The 21946-nt window shown below is 39.8% G+C and overlaps 1 protein-coding gene across 10 annotated transcripts in view; it reads right to left on the bottom strand.

The window, feature by feature from the left end:
- Positions 1 to 21946, bottom strand: part of APBB2 (amyloid beta precursor protein binding family B member 2) — a 161977-nt gene that overhangs the window by 30366 nt on the left and 109665 nt on the right. For all 10 annotated transcript variants that reach the window (XM_057371774.1, XM_057371769.1, XM_057371764.1 and 7 more), the window contains 2 exons: positions 17251 to 17397; positions 12884 to 13011 (listed from right to left, as the gene is read on the bottom strand). In XM_057371774.1, the coding sequence (XP_057227757.1) occupies positions 12884 to 13011; positions 17251 to 17397 (275 nt within the window). The remainder of the gene's footprint in view (positions 1 to 12883; positions 13012 to 17250; positions 17398 to 21946) is intronic.

The raw sequence follows: 21946 nt of genomic DNA, 5'->3' as shown, positions 1-21946 counted from the left end.
GTAGCCCTGCCTTATGCTATTCTGAAGCATCCATTCTATCTCTGACACAAACATTTTGACATTTCCAGGAAAAACAAAATAAGTCTTTTTTGCAAAACTCAGAGCACAACAATTTTGTTTAGTCTTTAGCAACCTAGAAGCTTCAAATCTCCCCTAATTGTGATAATCTACTTCCATCACAAATTATCAAGCAGAAACAGCAGTAGCAGTCTTCTAATTCATCTGAAATTTCCTATTATTTTCAAAAAGAGAAKAGAGAAGATGAGAGACAAGTGAAGAAACCTTTCAGGAGGTTTATATCCTGGATTCAGACAAGTATATGAGACTCTCCATACACATCATAAAATGAGTTTCCAACATCCATGGATGGATGAAGAAAATTTGAAATAYTACCTTGAGTCCTAAAGACTCCAAAGTGACAAAATGAATATAGCATTTATGAATACCTGAGTTGGCAATACTCCAGAAGAGCTTTGTTTTTTTTTATATCAAGGCCCTTGAAGCCATGTATGTACTTCATAAATGAGCAAAGGGCAAGAACAATTGCTCAGTTTGTTTTGTCTAATTAATCTCATTATGTTCCTGATGGTAGCTGAGTAAAAGCAAAGATGAAAAGCTATTTTCCTAAATAAATACACACAAGTGTCCTCCAAAGAAAAAAAAAAAAAAAAAAAAAAAGAAAAAGGAATCTTCCTTAGTAATTTATTGTCTTGTGGCTGTGGGCACTTTAATCTTAAAGGTATATCTACATTGTTCAAAACACACATATGAAGTCTCTTTAGGTTCTTCAGACACTGCAAAAAAGGATCAGGCAGAAAATAAACTTGTTAATCAATGAAGAAAGACTGACAAAACGCAACYGCAAAGCAAATGCAGTTCAATATACCCTCAGCAAACGGAGCTACAGCTGAGATAGCTTGCCAAAGGAAGGACGTTCCCTGCTCTAAGATTGTCTGCCWTGAGGATCCAGGTGGGCATTTCCAGCCTGAGCTACTGAAAAATATTTCTGTAAGTAATCTACAGTTCCTCTTTCTGCGTCTTGTTGACAAATAGAGCATCATTGCAAACACAGCAGTGTCAGTAAAAGGAATCCCAAAACACAGAAAAGCTCACTTTCACAGGCTCTTGTCTGAAGAGGGAAAACTCACTTCATTGATGGTAAACATAAGATCAGGAGAGCACTCAGTCAAATACTGAAGATGGCTACCTTGCAGACCTTTAACTTTCTTATKTCTTTTAATATCCATAGTAGGCTCCTTACTCTTACTCCTGCTATTTTGTTCTTATACAAGAACCTTAGTCCTGCTAAAGAAATAACCTTTACACCATCCTGATCCTCCCAGAGRTACCACATTGATTTTACTGAGCAGTATTTAGATCTTCAAGGTCCACCTCTGTAAATTACGGACTTATGCAACTCATGGTAAAGCYAGTAAAAAACTCATCAATTAGAAGGGGAATTTGGTCCAAATCAAGGGACACAAGTAAACATCCAGCCAACTTTGAAATTAATCAAGGTKGGGAGAGGGGAACTTCAAGCAATAAAATATTGAAATTTTAGAGATAATTGTATGCCTAATGCATCATTCAAATGACAAGTTATTTTTATGGAATTAACAGCATTTGTGTGAAGATGACCATCATCAGAAGAGATATAATGCACACAGTTTTTTCAATGTCTAAGCACAAATTTCTTTTAAAAATACAGAAATTAATGTAAAAATTTCTAAATACAAAAACAAGTCAGTCAGTAAATAAATCCCAAAATGTTTAAGACACTTGAATTAACTGTTGAAAAAGATCTTTTTGTTTGCTCAAATTAGTGTTTAAATTTCTGCTAATCAATCTGCACATATCAAAGAGACTTCAGCAGGCAATCTACCTCCATTGCCAGAGGCCAAATTGTGCTGAATACTACTGACAAACAAAGGACCTTTTCCCTGGTGGAGCCAGTGTTAGGAAAGAAGCCAACACTCCATTCTCAGAATTAAAATCCAGAAGTGAAAATGCTTTCTAAATACATGGAATGGATAGGACAATATATGCTGTGATTTCCATAAAAATGCACTGCATATAAATATTTGAATTGCAATCAGCTAGAAGGAAAAGTGAAAAAGCATCGAGAGGCAGATATGACATTTAAATAATTGAAGTGGTAAATTGATAGCAAGAGCATCCTCTTTTGTTTTAGATGCACATATCAAATTATTATGAGTGCAGGTAGTCAAGTTTGTGACTGTGCTTAGAGAGAGACACAGGAYGAAGTTTGTACCTTGTTTTCCTATTGCATATACCAAATGCCACAAGACATTCATTGGCCTACAAAATACAGAAATGTCACAGGTTCTCTTGATATCAGGAAAACAMTCATGCAAACATGAAAAGTGTTTTTATGTAGGTAGATATAAATATTTRCACAGTAAAGGTGTATACAGAAACATCCTACCCCTCTCTCTAATCCACCAATACAAGAGTGGAGTAAGCTGTTTGGACAGGAGGAAGAGCTACAGAGGTCACTTTCTGTCTGTATTTTTGCTTTTTAATTTGCTCCATTAGAAAGTGTTGAATGTCCCATACTTCACTGAGTAGCATAACATAGGGAAAATTGAATTAAATAATTTCTTCTGCACAAAGTATTTTTCTTCTCTCAATTACTTTTTCAGAAATTATTTGCCTAATTATTTTCCTAATTTTTAGGAAGTCAAAATTTTGCMGACAACAGAAAACACTAAGCAAACACATGTTTTACAAAAGGTTGAARTTTTCAAGTAAACTGCCACACAATAGAGAAATTTTTCACTGTTCATATAAACATACTAGAACCAGGGTTGCAGAGAGCTTTATGGCAAGGTGTTAGTAAGTATTCTCAGCACAATTTTCTTTAAAACATTGCTCTTTTCTTCAGTGGCCTATGCTCTCTATGGCTTTTCACCTCAGAGAGTTTTTTATGTCCACCTTAGCGCTACCTGAACAGYTTCAATGTACATCAGTCTAACAAAGTGAAATCACTAGTGGACTAATTTGGTTTTCTCTCATCTGCTATAGAGATTGTAGACTAGAAAAGGTCTTGAGATGAGAACAAAAGAATACAGTAAGGTTGYTATTGCTTTTGTTTCATTTAATTTTTAAGAAAAGTGTTATTTAATTATTTGACAGCCATTTACTCCATAGATGACTCCCTCTATACACAGTTGATACAGCTTCTGAGAGATGTAATTAAGAGTAACTTCAGCACTGCTGAAGATAAAGGGGGTGATAAAGAATGAAAAGCAGGCACCTTCAATCGACTCCAACTGGTTTGGGAAGGAAAATGCTATTTTTTGTTTGGAGAGGAATCTACAGAAGGTGTATGAACCCAAATGATGACCACGCAAAGTAAATAAGGTAAGTTTAAACTGTCTTTGACTGTGAGGTAAGATCAAAGCTTCCAACTAGGTGTTGAAAACTAGGATTGTGGAGAGTCTGGGAGTAAAATGGATGTTTTCTGTTGACAGCTACAGAGCTGGACAGCAGCTGCTTTTTGCATCACTTGCATACTGTTTTGCCATGGAGCTGAAGTAGCAGTTACTTACAGAAATCCAACATGGACACAGCATCTGCTTAATTAACATACAGTGAAAAGAACAGTAGAAGAAGTCAAGAGATTACCCCCCACCCCAAACTGGCAGTCGGCAGCTCTCCTGTGCCACAGATACTTTCAGAGGCAGCTTAGCTGTTCCCAAGGGACCTCTGTGATAGTCACTTAAATTACTGTAGCTGTATCCTAAAGTGTTTGAGTTTAATGGCTGAAAAAACATGGAATGTGTGGAGATTTTCTAGCACAAATTTGTATAAAGGCTTTAAACCAGGAACTCAGTCAATATTCCATCTTATTCATTGAGACAACCTGACCATATTGCAGTGGTTATTTGCAGTCCAGGTCTAGATGTATCATTTGTCTTAACTGTGAAAGCTTTACAGCTGAATRATTTCCTTTTCCTTCCTAATTTTTAATGCTATTTAAAAAGCTTACCTCCCCAAAGAACACTAGATACAATTCCCAAATTTTATGCAGTATTTTCCAATAATTCCTGAAAACAATATAGAATAGTATAGATATTCCACAATAAATACTGAACTGGGTTCTGTTTAAGGTGATTCATTGACATGCCCAAGCCTCCAGCAGAGAAAGTGACACATTTTAAATGACTGTCTGGTTGTTTTTTCCTAATAAGACAGGAAGCCTCCCATCATTATCCCCCACTTGTTTAGAAGAAAATGCCTCAGCAGTAACCTGAGCTCTCCTTCATAGGCTTCCCTGCTCCTGCGCCACTCTCCCAATGAAATCCTTTCAATTCTCTGCTTCTGTGTTTGTCTCAGTTCTGTTGCTACATGAAACTTCTGTATTTGTGCTAATMTACCACTACTATGCTTTTCAACTGATCTTTCTCCACTTATGCTTTTCAAAGACTRCCAAACATTTACAGCTCCATGGCCAAAATTCTCCCTAAGCATATCWTTTTTTCCCAGCTGCAAATCAAAGGGTGATTCCATTGTTTGTAAGCACTGTGCTGCTCAAATGTCTCATCTATAGCAGAGATGCTAAAGAGTCTAGAAGGTTAGTCCTATGAGGAGAGACTAAGTGTGTTTAGCCTGGAATAAAGGAGGCTCAGGGGTGACCTTATTGCTCTCTACAGCCACCTGAAAGGAAGCTGAAGCCAGATGGGGGTTGGTCTCTTCCCCAGGGCAACCAGCRACAGGACAAGAGGRCATAGTGTGAAGCTATGCCAGGGCAGGTTCAGCTKGGAGATCAGGAGGAATCTTTTCCCAGAAATGGTGACTAGACATTGGTGTGGACTGCCAAGGGAGGTGGTGGGATCACCATTCCTGGAGGTGTTCAAGAAGGACTGGATGTGACACKTGTTGCCATGGTCTGGTTGACAGGCTGGTGATTGGCCTAAGGTAGGACTCAATGATCTCAGAGATCTTTTCCAACCTAGTTGATTCTGTGTCTCCTCTATGTAATAATTTTTCATCTCATTAGTGACATTATACACAAAGTACACAGAGAGATGCTGCCCCAACACWGCTGAAGTCATCAGCAATAGAAAACCATTGGTGCAGAACTACAGGTGTTACGAATTATATATTTCAAGTTAATACTGCCCTATTTCAATGCATCTTCAGTCTACCACATCTTTCATGTTAAACCCTGAAGTGAAAATAAACCATGTTAATGAATCAAAGTATGAATGCACACATGCAGCTCTTSRCACMCACTTCACCATATTTGCCTGAAAACACATTAAYTCTGTAAGCTTGACTCGATTTCCCTTCACAGCTGTATTGTTTCATTACCCCCTCCTAGAACATGCTACACTTCCAAATAGTAATGGCAGGACTTATAAATAGGAAATTTTGCATAAATAATGACCCCTAAAGTATTTCTCAGTGAAAAGGAAAAATGCTACCAAAACATACAGAAAAGGATATTCAAATGCAGTTGGCTTAGGGAAGGGAGAAAGCAAAAGATAGCAAAAAGCAACTATAAAAAACCCCAGCTAAAAATAGAGGCCAGAAAAGCCAGTAAAATCCTTTTCCTCCAGTGTAATCCTTCACCTATGCCCAATTTATGTGATTCCTTACAGGCTGTTTTGTCCTTATGCCAAGGTTACAGGGACCGAAGGGAGTAGGCAATATTGATTAATGGTGTTTCAGAGATTAAAGAGCTCAGCTGGAATTACACATTCTTTGAGAGGTGTTATCTTTTCAGAAGAGCAGGTGCAAACACATTTCAGTTTTAATTTATTTTATTTTCTGCTTTTCTTGACCATGCCGCTAATGCAGAAGAGAAAGTTTATTATTCATTATCTTGTGCAGTTTGATAAGCTTCTCTCACAGAATTGAAGCAAGACTCAATCTCAGAGCACATTCAATCATCACCTCAAAGGGAAGGCAATCCAAAAACACCTTAAACACCTCCCTGAATGATGCAGCTAGAAGCCACAATGGACCACGGACGCTTGTTGTGTTGCTTGTACACAACATATTTTCTGGAAAGATGAATTATAAATTGCAGACAAAAAAGGATTTACCAGCCRCACTAATATTGTATTTATTGTCTTTGTTTTAGCTTTTACTTGTCTAATTAAGGCCTGGTATCCCTCCWAAAGTCTCATGTCCATGTGACAGACATGCACTCAAGCCAGGTAATATCTGTAAATACAGTCTCAGCTAGGAAATACAGAGTGACATCGCACAGGCAGTCGASTTGCACCACAGCTTCCACACTCCCCACTCACCGCTTCTCTGTCTCTAACAAAGCTGTTTTCAGACATGTCCCTACCCCTCTTAATTTGACACACTCTCAGAACTAAAAAGAAAATATTTAACCTGCTGTAGCATTGCTGCTCAAATGAAAATTTCCAGTTCTAGATGTCTAGAKAAAGTTTCCTAAATCTGAATTTAGACACTTGATTTTCAAAGAAACTGAATGTGCARAGATCCTAATGAAGTCAGTGGACAGCACAGGTGTTAAGACACCCCTGAAACCCAGTCATTTTGTTAACCCGTGGAAAAGGCAATACAGCATACTATTTTTAATTCCCCATATTCTGAGGTGTTTGAGCCTCACTTTACATTATTCCTTCCTCATTTTCCACAGATTTGTCCCATTTTTCTCACTTWTATCACCACAGTAGTTTTCTCTTGTCCTAGCAGCTCCTGAGGTAACAGAGCTCAGATAATTCATATTGTTATTAGGACTTTCTTCGCTTTCAGCCTTAGAGGATTGCGTCCATCTGACCTGGGACATCCATTTATTAAGTTGTCTGCTCTCCCTTTCTGAGGCAGCTGGCACCTCATCTTTGGTGCACATTGTTCTCCTTTCTTCAATCTGGTKGCCCTCTCTGCCTTTGTCCCCTTTTTAAATCCCAGCTTGGTTTTACTTCGATGTGTAAACAGCCAGAAAACAGCAGCAGTTCAGAGAAACAGGGCAATGGACAGCCCTGCAGATGAAGGGATCCCCACCACCCCCACCTGGTAAAACGGGCATTATTAGGGCAGAGGAAGGAGCACAAAACATTCACATCATCCAGTCAGAGTGCCTGTGGTCAGAAACAGCAGCAGAGAATGTGCCTCYCCCATCACTCAAGAACCAAAAGCAACCAGGCTCCCTCCTCCACCTGTCAGAAAAACAGACAAACTATCCATTGAAAACAAAGCTGCCCTGTGGGGTGACAAAGCCATGAAGGAACAGACAAATGYCATGTGCTGTGTCCAGCACACCAGGTGCCTACACCATCCAGTTCCATATCCAGTCCTATTAAAGTCTCCTGAATTCACCAGCAGGCCTCCTCRCCAGTTAACCATGGAATATTTCAGCTGGATATACTGCTGTTGTATGAAGTCACCAGGAGAGAAGAAACTGTGATCTTTCCAGCAATTAAAGTCCTGTAGATTTTTTTTTTTAAACTTGAGGTGGACTTTGCATTGGTGGAAGAGCAATGAAGATAAAGGAGGATTCAGGGAAATGTGCTAAGGGAACCTCATTTGCAAAACTGATGGGCCATTGGCTTTTCTCTCTTCCTTGTTAGTGAGCTGCTCAGAAAGCAAAGGGCACGCAGCAGCAGTCTGGGAGGAGAGACAAAACCCAAGCTGAGGATGATAAATGTACACTCTGCAGCTCGAACGTGAAAGGAGCAGCAGCCCTTTTATAGCCTCGGTAGGCTGAGGGCTGTAAACACGATTTTAACAACAAGGAGAGAAACAAGGCATGGATGGCCTGTTCAGAAGCAAACACAGCACTGACAGTTATTCACTGATACACCTGTCACAGCTCCATGTGACAACGACCTCACTGATCTTGAAATCAAACTATTTATGCAACTGCAAGGGCTGTCCTTATTTACAAATAACATTGAATGAATCTTGACTGTTTTCAGTACAGCAGGACAGGRAGACTGTAAAAAGGACAGTGGTTTTTACTTTTAAAAATCTCAAGGTATCAGCTAAGAAACCAGGTCTGCCAGAGGGTTGCACATATATGGTACTTTTATTTTCCTTTAATGCCCATATATACATATCAAACAAAGGAGCTCAGAGTGTACACATACATATACATGCATACCCCCCACTGTTTGGCAATCTGCTTTTGTTCATGATTTTATGAAGGCACTTCAGCCCTTTCAAAATCAAACATATTTTACACACTGATYAATTGAAAACAAGGGATGCTATCGTTCAAAACACAAAATCACCACATAACCCGAATTAACAAAACGAGGAAGCCTTTAATTACCTCAGGATTGYTAAATAAGATACTCCAGAGGTCAGGATAACAGTGCAATGTATGGACAGAGTGATTACTGATGCTGGAAGATGCTTCTGCCTGAGGTGAGTTAGCAGACACATCCTCAGATTAAACTTTCATCAGCAGATCTCTGTATATCATCAATCTTTCATTATGGCAGAGCTTAGAAAATCCTCTGCTCATGTGTCATTAGCAAACCTCTTCATCTTCCARAGTAGAAACTACCCAAATAAATTAGTACAAGCAAAAGAGTTAAAAAGAGGGCCTGTAGACCATTTGGGGGATCAAACAGATCAAAATACAGGGAAATATACATTTCTATAATATTTCAAAATTTAAATATTACTTTCACAGCAAAACCAGTGTGTTTTATTGTACAGGTTCTTGGACTAGAAGATACAGCTAATTAATGARATTCATGTGCAACAAGTTCTGGAAAAGCTTCCTACCTGAAACTGGGATTTCATTAATTTAATGAGCACTTAAGTAGCAATGTGATCCCCTCACTTTTTTTCTGGTGAAGGAAAACTCAATCAGGGAAAGTTCCTTTCGCAGTCAGTAAATGGCTTTGGTATTTCTCACCTCAGCAAAAATTTGCCAGGATGAATCCAGGGACTGTATACATAAACAGAGTTACAATGCAATTTCCAGCTTAACAATATGGTTTTCTCAGCCTGTGTTCTCCTGTCACCAAACGTTTTTTTTTTTGTGTGTTAGTGCTTCTTCAGCAAATGCTACATCTTTTATGCTACCCCTCAAACCATGTTTCCTACTCTGAACATCTCTATGCCTAAAACAGACTGTACATCCGATTATGCAGTCATAAGTTTGGTCTTTCTGCTTGTTTTTTTGATCTCCTSCTGTTTAACATCACATGCAGTCTGAGTTTACATACAAATAATGGCTACACTGCTTTTCCTACAATCTTATTTTTTAAAACATGTCAATAACACTTTAAACAAATTAAATTTCAAAAAGAGTGGGCTCCAGTCCTAAAAGTCATTCTGGAGACAAAATTTCTGTAGAAGTACCTATCAAAATTCTTACAAATGGCTACGAATAGAAAATCTTTGAAATCAAGCTTTTTATGAGGAAAAAACCTCAAATTCCAATAAATGYGGATAAGAACATTCGTGTGCCAGCAAATAACATATTAAATCTGGTTTTRACTATGCATTTAATACCTAAACACAATATATATTAAATGTTAATAAACTAATTCTTGCTGTTCCTTACAGCAACCAATCAAGAAAAGTCACGCTCTCAAGAAACAAGAATTGTTCACTTTGAACACAGAAAGGCTCACTCCCACTACTGACAACAGAAATATGAGAAAAAATTAGCTTATTTGCTCTGCCAGATTCTCTGTATTGTCARTGTCACACATAACAATACACACACATTTCCTTTGAGGAAAACAGTTGAGAAAGCTGCTACTTTTTATAACCAAAAGGAAGAACKGGGTTTGAGGGGTTCTTGTTAGTATTTTTTAACTTGGACCTGTATTTCTCCCACATATTCCATAACTAAACATTTTTCTTAATAGGGACATGAGTTTCTGCACAAGTGTCAGAAGAACTGGAATTCATCTTTGGCCCCCAAATATAGCATGAAGATGGGCAGGAGTGGGATCAGCCATTTCCAAAGTCTTGCAGGTAGCGTTTGGTAAATGTTGTGGGATACCATGGCAGATCCAAAGGTCAGAGCAGACAGAATAACCTGTGCACACACAACCTTTCCCAACAACTCCTATCCTACTGACAGGGCTTATATTCATCTAGGAGAGTCTGCTTTTGCCTCCCACCCCCRGATACATTTCACCAAAAGCATACAACATTATTGGTGCCACATGATTGCAGAAGGTACATTTCTCTTAAATGTTTCCWAAAAACATCATGACCATTTCTGTCTTTAGGAAAAGCAAAGAAGAAACATATGTAAGTATTTGGGAAAAGAACTGTAAATGCTTCAAAAAAAATTACTGAAAACCAAAGCTGGCTTCCTTTACTCTGTAAAGCTAYATCACATTTAGGTGTCCCTTAAAATGCTATTTATTTTCTGACCAAAGCAAGGGACTGTAAAATCTGACTCGAAGGGAAAAGTGTAATGTACCCATTTTCTAATGCAAACAAAGAACTCTAATGGTTTATTCATTGTGATTTAAAACCTTTCTACTTCCCAGCATTTCAAACTAGATTTGTCCCTTTTAGATTGCTCATAAATTTGTACCAGTGGAAGTGAAAAACAGTTAACCAACCCCGAGTCAACCATCAGTCATTTTATAAAAATAAAAAAGTTAGAAACCTTTAGTCACCTGAAAAATGAGTCGCCTTTCCTTTTGGAAATTGCCATTGATCATCAGAAAGTTTGAGGAAGACAAAAAAAGCTTCAGAAAATCTTTTACTTGGAAAGGTTTTTCAGGTTTGAAATTGCATTTGCCATCAAAAGCTAGAGACAAGAAACCCCAAGCAATAACTATTGCAAATACCTCAACAATCACAGAATCACGGAATGGCTTGGGTTGGGTGGRAACTCAAAGAGCATCTAGTTCCAGCTTCCCTGCCATGGGCAGKGACACCATTCACTAGACCAGRTTATCAGAGCTCCATCCAGCCTGGCCTTGAACCCTTCCAGGGATGAGCATTCACAACTTTTCTGGGCMACCTGTGCCAGTGTCTCACTACCTTCAAAGTAAATAATTTCTTCCTGAGGTGTAATCTAAACCTACTGTCTTTTGCTTTGAAACCATTTTGCCTTGCCCTGTCACTAYATGCTCTTGTCAATAGTCTTTTCTTGTCAATAGTCTTGCCCCATCTTTCCTGTAAGTTTCTCTCAGGTACTGAAAGGTCACAATTATGTCACCCCTCAGCCTTCTCTTTTCCAGGSTAAGCAATCCCAGTTCTCTCAGCCTTTCCTCACAGGAGATGTGCTCCATCCCTGTAATAATCTTGGTGGCCTCCTCTGGACTCCCTCCAGCAGTTCCATGTCCTTCCTGTGCTGGGACCCCAGATCTGGACACAGCCCTGCAGGGGGGTCTGAGCAGAGCAGAGCAGAGGGGCACAATCCCCTCCCYGSCCCTGCTGCCCACGGGGCTTTGGCTGCAGCCCAGGACACGTTTGGCTCTCTGGCCTGTGAGTGCTCATGGCTGGGTCACGTCCAGCCCCTCAACCACAGCACCCCCAAATCCCTCTCAGCAGGGCTGCTCTGGATCTGTTCATCCCCCAGCCTGTGCTGATACTGGGGGGTGTCCCAGCTCACATGCAGCATCTTGGTGTTGTTAAATCTCATGAGATTCCTGTGGCTCACTTCTCAAGCCTGTCCAGGCCCCTCTGSATGGCATCCTGTCCCTTGGGAATGTCAACCACACCACTCAGCTTGGTGTCATCAGCAAATTTGCTGAGGGTGCATTTGATCCCTTCATCTATGTCATTAATGAAGATATTAAGTAACACTGGTCCCGACAGAGATCCCTGAGGGGCACCACTTGTCACTGATGCCCATTGGGATTCTGAACCATTGACCACTACCCTCTGGATGAAACTGTCCRACCACTTTCATATCCATCTAACTCACCAAATCCATCTCTCTCCAATTTAGAAAGAAAGATGTAGTGGAGACTGTGTCAAAGACCTTTAAGAGGTCCAGACAAATGACATCTGCAACCYTTCCCTTGTCCACTGATGCAGTTACTCCATAGCCAGTATGCTGGGCAGGCAGTACTTACCTGACCATAATCAGATACGGACACAAAAGCAGAAGCTTTTGYCAGTCCTTACTATCCCTGTGTCAAGATGGGTACTGTCCTAAGATCCTGGACTTTCTTGATATGAATGGCAATGTATTGGCTACATCAAAATGCCCAATGGGACTGGGAGACACCTCACTGTCCTGCTCCAAATAAGTCACTTTTACAACCTTGTTTCCACAGCAATGTTACAAAAGATCAATCAGGAAGGAAACCGAAGGAAAGACTGCTTCCAGGGTAGGAAGGCCTTTAGCACATACTCCTGGTTGCTCTCCACAGCAAGGAAGAACTTCAGCTCCCAGGCAGACACATTTCAGGGACAAASCTATGTTTTCTGCAACATCCTTGGRGATTTTCTTACATCAAGAACTAGAAGTAATAGTAATGGTTTAAAACCATGACTTTTCCCTCRATCCAACTTTTTTTTTCCATTATGCCAAATACCTCAAGAAAGTAGAAACATATACAGTCAGAGCATAAACAGCRCATTTAACTTGGAGGAAAGCAGGAAAACATGCTTTCACATAGCCAGGAAAAACATACTATGAGACACATCTGAAAACATGCTTTCATGCTAAAAAGTACTACGTATATGTGWAACAAATCAATGTCACATGTGCATTTTATGCACTTGATTGAATTAATCTGACAGGCTTGCTCAGCGCAGGTTTAAAACGTAGCATAAAAGCAACACACTATGAAAAGCAGAGAGTTAAAAAAGTAATACCCGCAAGAAAAAGAGGCATTTGCCCACCTTCTCATAGCCCCTGGRACAGAATTATGTGTACTAGGTATTAGCAGACTGAAATAGCACCAAGTAAAGACACACAAGGAGAGCGGACACTCACCGACCATTGTCACGCCCCACGCCCCAGACTCGGATGCTCACGATGGGCTGCGAGTGCAGGACTGTGCGGTCCATGGGATCAATCAGGTTCAGCATGTCATTTTCCAGTATAAGGTACATGTCTTTGCCCTGCAATTCCACACAAAGTACAATTACACAGTACGTCACCCTCTCAACTTGGCTGGGCTCAAGGTGCTTTGTCTGTGCTGTTCAGACTTGCTTCATCTTTACTCAAAGTTTTGATTTGTTCCAGGAGCATATATTTCTGGTGTAAAAAAGGTCTAAGAAGTTATCTTGCTACTAAATTTTTCAACAATCCCAATCACAAAAAGCTTTGGTGTCTTTTAAATGCAACTCACTCAGACCCAAACTACTGAGTTATKTAACAAATTATGTGTGTATCTTTTTTTTCAGTAAATTCTTCCAAATATATGAGAAGTCTTAGTAGTAAAAGCTTATATCAAAACCTGTGCTTTTGAGGCAGCGTTCCTTCCTTCAAAGTGTTTTGTTTCCATAAACTTTAACCAATGGATTATGGGAACAGACAGCAATTTGTACGTGTCAAAKGATTTACAGAATACTCTTTGAAGAAAGATTAAAGGGGAAAACCTAGCGTTAAGACCTGAATGTGAATTCTGCCAGTGACTGCAGAATCCTGGAGCCAGGATTTCTCTCCTATTCTTCTGGCATGTAAGAACAAGGATAATGCTTTTTTCTCTTACAGGAAGCAAATTTAGAGACAATTTCCCTTTTGATACTAATTTACAAATACTAATCTTCCTCCTCTTGACAGCATTTGTAATAGGTCTGGTGCCTCTTCTATCACATGTAATACCCCTTTTCTTGGAAGCTTTACACATATCCTGCAGACCAYGAGATCCTGGAGAAATGATCCTGGCCCTATTGCTGAGCAGTAAGACAAGCTCCTGCTGATCAGAAGGTGGAAGATATCAGCTAAATATAATTTGTTTCCTCTTTTGTGCCACAATCCATACATGRACAGAAAGAATGGAAAGGGTCTGAATCCCTACTGACTGATGCTTCAAAACTGACCTTTTTCTTCACCACACAAAAAGACACAGAAACCCTCTTCCCACTTTGTTGCAGTGGCTCAAGTCCTAATGATGTCTAATTTTGTGTCTAAGAAATACACTCATTTCAGTCTGTCAGGGATTTCTGCCACTGTTTACAGCAAGGCAGCAAGGGGCAGGCACTGCCCAGCTCCTCTCGCAACCCCAGATCTCCTAAAAGGGATTCAAAGGCAAGCTGTGACACAGAGCTGGCAGTGCAAGAGCCAAGAAGGRTGTGGGAGAGAGAGATGACACCTGGTGTATGCAAAGCCTCCACAAGAATATTTTGCCTGATAGAAAGAACATATCTGAGGCCAAGACGCAAGGCTGGATACATAGGCTGCTCCTAGAGCAGCAGAAACAGATGTAGCTGTGATAATCATGCAAAAAAATGGGGCAAACCAGCAGCACTGAGCTGTTAGTGGCAGACMGAAAAAGAAACATCACAAAGAAAAAGAGGCAGAAATTTGCTTGGAGGTCAGAAGCAGTAAACAAATTGTATGAAGAATGCTACCAAGTGTCACAAAGATTGCTTTTTGGACCCATTTTCTACTTATATATTTGTTCCAGAAGGAAATTATTACAAGAAGGTAAAATCTGTTCATGCAAAATACATTGGGATTAGAGTAATGAAACTGAATCCAAATTAACTGGAAAAAAACTGGAGAATGGACAGATAAGCAACATAAATCACAGGAAATTATCCTTGCAATGCTCAAGGGGTTCACTTGTCCACAGCCAGAAGCAATATATTTTGCAAAATTTTGTTGCCTTATTATACAAAAGCTATTTTAGAGATGAAAGCACTGCATAGGTCAAAAAAGAAATTATTTAGACAGACTAGGAGCTTCAACATAGGCTTTAATGTCTCAGACTGCTGAAGAGCTGCAGAGGTGAAGAAGGGGAAGAGCCATGCAGGGAAAGTGAATAAAGGAAAGAGAGGCTCAGTCCCAGCAGCTTTTCTGGAAGTGTTAGAGGCTGCAGTATATAGGTCAATGGCGAGATCACTTCTTTTTCACGTAAGTGGTAGTGTAATATACAGAAAGGTAATTCATGGCAAAAGAGCAACACCAACAGAYGAGTAGCATTTTTCTTTTTAGATTTTATAAAATAGTAAAAGTTCAGAATTTATAGGTAATTTCTTTTTGAGCAAAAGGCATGAAATCTCACATTAAAGCCACTAACAAAGCTTTCACAGGGGCAGGATTTTACCCAGGGTGTGGGAGTGTTTGTGGTTTGTTCTGCAGTKTTTTAAATCATGAAAACTTGGGGCTAGTCCGATCCCCAATTTCACTTTCACTACATTCTAGCTAAAATAAATCTTTAGGCAATCTTAAAACCCCAATGTGCAGTCATCTAGCTTCATAATAGACTTCTGCTATAAATGCTCCATCTGTACTCCGGTCATGGGGTACAATATTTTGAGATTCTTCTCTAAAACATGCCTCTTCTAATCACTCTTGAAGCCTTACACCTCAGGCAGGAAAATGTSGTTGGATGCAATGAACTCTTCTAAAATCAGGAAGACAATTTACTTCGGGAGCCACCWATTCAAGCACAGTATCTCTATTGTTTTGTCAGGCTGAGGTTTGTTGTTTTTTTTTTAACGAATAACACTCCTAATTTAAACTTTTCACCAGCTTGGCTTGGAAAACTGCAACSGTTTCCAACAAAGAACAACGGGATTGATAGAGAGCAACACAAAAAAAATGTATACATTAACTCTTAAAATGAATCATRTGAGTTCAAAGTAAACAATATATTTCAAGTTGATCAAAGTGCTGTCATTTGACAAATGGATGAGATTACACAMATGTAAAGATGCTGGGGCTTTTCCTCTCCTAGGGTCAGCAGTAAGTCCAAGGTCCATGACTGACATATCTCTAATTGCYTGTCTAGCTGTATTATCTAAATAAAACTGCTCCCAGGTGTAAGAAAGGAAAATAACGTTATTTTGTTCATTTATATGTACAATATGTATTTGTTACATAGAAAAACCCTTCTGAAATGATTTTAAATAGATTGAACACTATAAATGTGTTCTTTTAATCATAATTTTAATTTTTAAAGGCATTTTCTCCCAGTTGTTCCTCTGTAGCTCTCAGCATTGCTGTGGTCATAGCCAGGACAGTGGACTCAAGTCACAGACTGCAACAATAACTAGGGAGAATGAATGTTATTTTTTCCTGAAATTTTTACTGAAATGTAGACAAGTCTTTGGTTGGAATTGCCATTTCTCTTAGATCACACAAGGGAAAGTTACAATATTTACTATCTTGTCACATTTGTACTCAGACCTTGTRTGGCAAATCCACATTAGTGTAACCCTACTGAAAATATGTCAGGAGAGAGACAGAAAATAAGATTTGGTGGAAGTTTAATTGRTTCCATGAACAATCAAATAACAAAGACATTTTACTGTGGCCTTTTTTCCTGACCTCTCTGTACATCCCACCTTTYCCCTTCTTGTTTAATTTACTGACCCTTCAACATCTTCCCCTTCTTTATCTGTCCCCAGCACRCCTATTTTCCACACCRCAAAACTTCAAACTCCTTTCAGTTTTCCCTGCGTTCCCACGGTGTTATCCTGTCTTAGATGCCAGCTCAGAAAGAAGCACAGAATGACCACRGCTCAGCTGATGAAGGAACACTGACCCTTCAGCAAACCAAGAAAGAGGAAAGCTGGGCYCTCTCTTTTCCCCTCAGTGTGTGGGAATCCTGCATCCTTCAAAACTGGATGACACTGGAGCACAGATTCAAGAGTTATCGGAGAAGAACCAACAGACAGACTGATGACATGCTATTAATTTCCTTCTGAAAGACTGATAAAATAATCATCCTAAGATAAACCATCTGCCCATCAGTTCCCATCTTGTCATACATTTCAGAACCACAAACCATACCAGTGTGGGTTTCCTTAAAGTCCTTTGTCATTGGCAAATCTTTGAAAATGCTGTTACAAAGCATCACAGTCAAACCTATGGTCAGGAGGAAGACTTACACTGAATTTAAAGAGTTTTATTTGTGTGTCCCCAACACTGCCATTGCACAGGTGTGTATCAGCACAGATGCAACATGAAAGCAAGATCTTTGTGGCATCTGCTGTCCTTAGCAGTTTGGAACAAAAAAGTCAACATTTTCCCTGAGCCCTTTCATATATTTTTTGGCAGTCCCAGGCTAAGGTAGTGAAACCCCAAGCACAGAACATGGATGCAGCTGTCTATGGAATTGCTCCTTTCAGATGTTTTATGACATGAGAGGGATGTTCCAAGAGGAGAGAAGTTSACTCTGTTCTTACCTCTCCCCAAATGCCAACAGTGTCCCTGATGTCATTTTTGCAGTAAGAGAGTTGTCTGATGCAATTGTTTACAGCAACACTGCTCTTTCCAGGAGCTAGATCTTCTTCTGCCATTTCTACCCAGCCCAGAGATCGCACAGCAAAGCACTAAAAGAAAACAAAAAAAATCTGTCATACAACAGCAACTAGGCATTTAAGGTTAAAGACATCCATCTAGAAGGGGAAAAGAAATATGGCTTTGTAGATGGGCTTATTGTCAAAGATAAGTAAATAGAAATGTGATTTGTGAATGGCAAGGTGAAAACATTTAAAGGAACAAAGAAGAATGCATGGCTTGCTATGAAAGGTRTCTGTGGAGGTAACAGTAATGCCTCTCAATGAAATACTTTTGTGAACATAAAGAAGGAAACAAGGGAGCAGTAAATATTAGGAGAAACACAAATCCAAAAAGAAAAGGAAAAGACACAACTACAGATAGAGTAGAATTGAAATTTTAGCTAAGATCTAGAGCTCCAGCTGAAAAGAAAGAAAACACTACTACATTATGTCTCTTGTGAAATGTCCACTCTCTGGCTTTTAATCAGAAAATAACACTTTTGTGTGGATTACAGCAATCACTTCTACAGTAAGTTTAACTAAGGTAGCAAACAATAACAAACTCAYAGCTAAGAAAAGATAAGCTATCATAAGAGGAAAGCAGACTTTTTCTGGAAGAAATTAAAAATTATCTTTAAAATAAAACACTTTAGTTACACATTTTTTAGCAGAAAGATGTTTAGCCAACCAGAGCACTCAGATGGCAGAATAAGCCAAGTCAACATTATTTTACACATATGGTACTTTTAGAAAACAAAACAAAATGGAAGAAATCGAATGGCACTACCATCTCTACCCTACATCTACTAAGGTAGAGAATGAAAAGGGTTAATTCTGAAAAAAAAACCCACCAAAACCCACTTATTTGCTCTCAGGCTTTATGGTGGGAGAAATACAGACCTCAAACTAAGTCAACAGGGCTTTGTCTATGAGACCAAGACTTCTTCCAGAGAACATTCCCGGTGTCTCGCTCTCAGCCCCAGATGCACTGCCAGCATGGGCACCACAGGCACTGCTGCATCTCCTGAGGGACACACCAGATGTTTAAGATGGTCCCTAAAGGCTCAGCAATAGCAGACCAACACTCCTGGTGCCACACAGCTTTCTTTGCTGTCAGCAGCATCCTGCAGGTCCTCGGGAAAGCAGACAATGATCCTGGGAGTGGCAGAAATACAGCAGAGCCGGTGACTGCTGGGAGCATTGCTGCCACAGCCCGCACAGCCCAGCAGCAACAGCAGGTCCATGATGGAGTTACCAACCCTTCTTCTTAAAATGCAGTAAATAAATAAACTTCAGAGTTCAAAAGCTAAATATTCATTTGCCACCTTCTAAAACCTGCTGTGAACTCAGTGAGTTGATCAAGCTCACACACCATCAGTGGTGTGCCATTTGGGAACAACTCATCAAAAAAAAAACCAATCCCAAAACACCAAGGCATTCTAAATATGCATAATATGTCAACTTTGGCAAACTAAGGGAGGAATAAAATTCACCAGTCAGTAAAAAGATTAATGAGTGTCTCCCTCCCTTTAAAACTTCTCCTTCAGCCTTCTTCCAGTTTGCACAATGCACTCATCCAGRCTCACTTCACCAAGCAGGAAACTCAGCCTAAGAGCCTGCCTCCTGCACCTCTGGTACCCACTCCAATGAGTCACTCAGGATGCATCTCATCTCAGTTATCAGTGAATACACTCTGCAAYTGTGCAAAGCCCTTTCATGAGTGTGAGTTAAAAAATTAAAGCCTTTCAGGCTGCCAGATATTTTGTGGATCTTTTTTTGTGGGTTTTTTTTTTGTTGGTTTTTTTGTTGTTTTTTTGCTTCGCAAACAAGGGAATCAGTATGCAAATTCTCCCACACTGCTGCTTCCTGACGCAGGTCTGCTGGAAACCCACAAAAATGCTGATTTTCAAATATAAAGGGCCATGAAGGAGAAGGTGAAAGAGGAGACAAAGGAGGGGTCAACCCTCAGGGATGTTCTTAAATTCAGGGCTACACAAGATAGTAAAAACTAATTTTTTAGCAGTTATTAAGGTGGTCTAATCCTAAGATTTCAGAATTGTTTCTGGCACATCAGATGCTCATSAATCTTGCTAAAAGTGCTGCTATACCCACTGGGATATTAAATATTTATCTTTGCAAGCTTTAAAAAACCTGATTTTTACTGTACCAGAAGAAAGGGGGTTTTTAAAACTATTTAAATATTAAACTGAATAGCAAAATACTAGCAGAGAGAGCCATTTTCTAAATCATAAGAGAGGTGAAGAATTAAATATATGCAATAAGCATACTGTTTCCTTGTTGCTCTTCRTATCTCAACCATATCTGCAATTTGTTAGCTGCTTTCTGAACACAAAGATAAATACAGAATCACAGAATGCTTTGGGTTGGAAGGGACCTTAGAGAGCCCTTGAGATTGAGTTCCAATCTCCCTGCTGTGGGCAGGGACACTTTCACCAGGGCAGATTGCTCAGAGCCCCATCCAGCCTCTACAGTCCTCGCACTGAACAGGGTGTATCTTAAGACCAAAAAATGATGAAAGACTATCAGTTCAGCTTAACAGCAGGTGAATCACTTATTAGTAAAGATGATGAACTGTTTTGCTCTTTTTTTTYCCTGGCYTTTTTAAAGTCTATGTTTCAAATTYTCCAGTGGCAGCATYCACTGCATTTATTCAGCCCTCTGTCAGTACAGTGAGGTGAATGCAATGCTCCTGTCCACCCCACATATTGCCCTCCATGTGAAGGACTTGGCTTCCTTCCCTGCTTCTATTCCTTCTCCCTGTTTCCCAGTGAGGTAGACATGGGACAGCCCTTGGCAACTGACAAGTTTTTGTTAGTATGTCTCACAARAAGCCCTTAGGATAACCCAAACAAAATGCTTCAGAACAGCTTCATGAAGGAAAACAGTTTCCTAAAGACTCACTGCAAACAAAAACCTCTCAATAAATGCTAAAAGGACCCAACACTCCATTCGCAAGGCAACGCATGGACCTGAGTATATACATAWAAGTAACTTTCTTTTTCTCCAAATATACCTAAAGACCAAAAATGTTGTATTTTGTAGTTAACTGAATACTGTGCTGATGTGGCTCAGCAGTCATGGCTGCCCTTAATGATGATTTTCAGAACTAGGAGACAGGAGGACCCAKTAACATGAGACACATCCCAGGGTCCACTCAGCATCAGTATAACAGAAATATACAAACACACACCTGTGGAGTGGGAGCAAGGTGGAAATCTGAGCATGCATGCCTGCACATCTGTCTCTCTCTGCACATTGCCAGTAGCTGGATTATAAGAGATTCACTTAATGTTTTATTGTTGGTTGCTTTTTTCCTCCTTCATGATTTGACTTAGAGCTTCTCTTCTCTTTAAAACAAAATAGCACAAAACCCAGCAGAAACAAACCACCTAGTGTCTCCACTCAGATATGACCTAATTTCCAGACCATGCCTGGCTGAGTCAGGAATGAGAGCAGATTTGCTTAGTACCCTAACACATTAACACAGCATCATGGCTCCCTGCCTCCCATTATGATACTCACCAGCCAAGACACAAAGTACTTCCTTTGACCACAAAGAGCTTTGCTAATGCTCTCTTTTCTTCTGGAACTAACACCTAGAGGCAAACCAWGCCAAGCTAAAAAACAGTGTAGCTCTTCTTCATTAGGAGTCTATGGACTCAGTAAAACAATCATTCCTGGTAACACCAGTTTGTTAAGCACTTCTACTCGAGGTTCACAGATAGTAAGCAGCAACTAAAAATATTTGTCATAATTTCAAAGTAATCCAATGCCAACTTTTGGCTTGACAGTAGTCTTTTCTCTCTTAGAGAAAGTTTTCTGTGCCTGGTCCGGCTGTCTGCTTGGCCACAGATCTTTTTCTGGCTGGCAAGGAGAAACAGGTTTGAAGGAAAACAAGACGTTGATAAATACAGCAGGATGAAAGATATTTAGGAATTGTATAATATGTTTGGAACACTGCTGTTTGAGATTGGGAAGATCAAAGACACTCTCACAAACAYTGCATGGGTGAGAGAAGTGAATGAAAAAAATGTCACTTAAACCATGGTATGTCAATAATCTTGTATTTTTATCTTGACTAGAGACTTCACATTTCCTGCCTGGCCACATAGGACATTGTGCAAGGAAATGACACAGAGAAAAAAGATCCACCTTATCACAAACTACCCCATGAAAAGACAGGCAAACAAAAATRAAAACACAGGTACTTCTGCTTGGTTTTACAGTTCTGCATAGCTGCAAACCCAATTAATTTTTCAGAGTTAATGATCTGTAACCAAAGAACCAAACTCATAAATGCTGTTATCTGAACTGTGTATGGAGCTGTAAACCTCCCTTGCAGTGCAGTTCTGATCCAAAACATTGCCTAAAGCTGGGGAGCTTTTAGGACTGAAGAAATGAACAAACCACAGATTACATTTTTGCTCTTTGGCATTGCAAACCTTCCCCACAGGACAGGGTTCTGCTCTGCAGCAGCTTTTCCAAGAGGAACTCTGGAAGGAGCTTTGGCAGCATTTAGAACCCTGACAAAGTTCTGCCAATAAGCAAATGCACACTCTAGCTGTTGCTTCAAGAAGCA

This window comes from Malurus melanocephalus, unplaced genomic scaffold, assembly GCF_030028575.1.
Source record: "Malurus melanocephalus ecotype Western Australia unplaced genomic scaffold, MMel_1.1 scaffold_157, whole genome shotgun sequence".
In the NCBI taxonomy this organism is placed as follows: domain Eukaryota; kingdom Metazoa; phylum Chordata; class Aves; order Passeriformes; family Maluridae; genus Malurus; species Malurus melanocephalus.
This window is presented reverse-complemented; position numbering and strand designations above follow the sequence as displayed.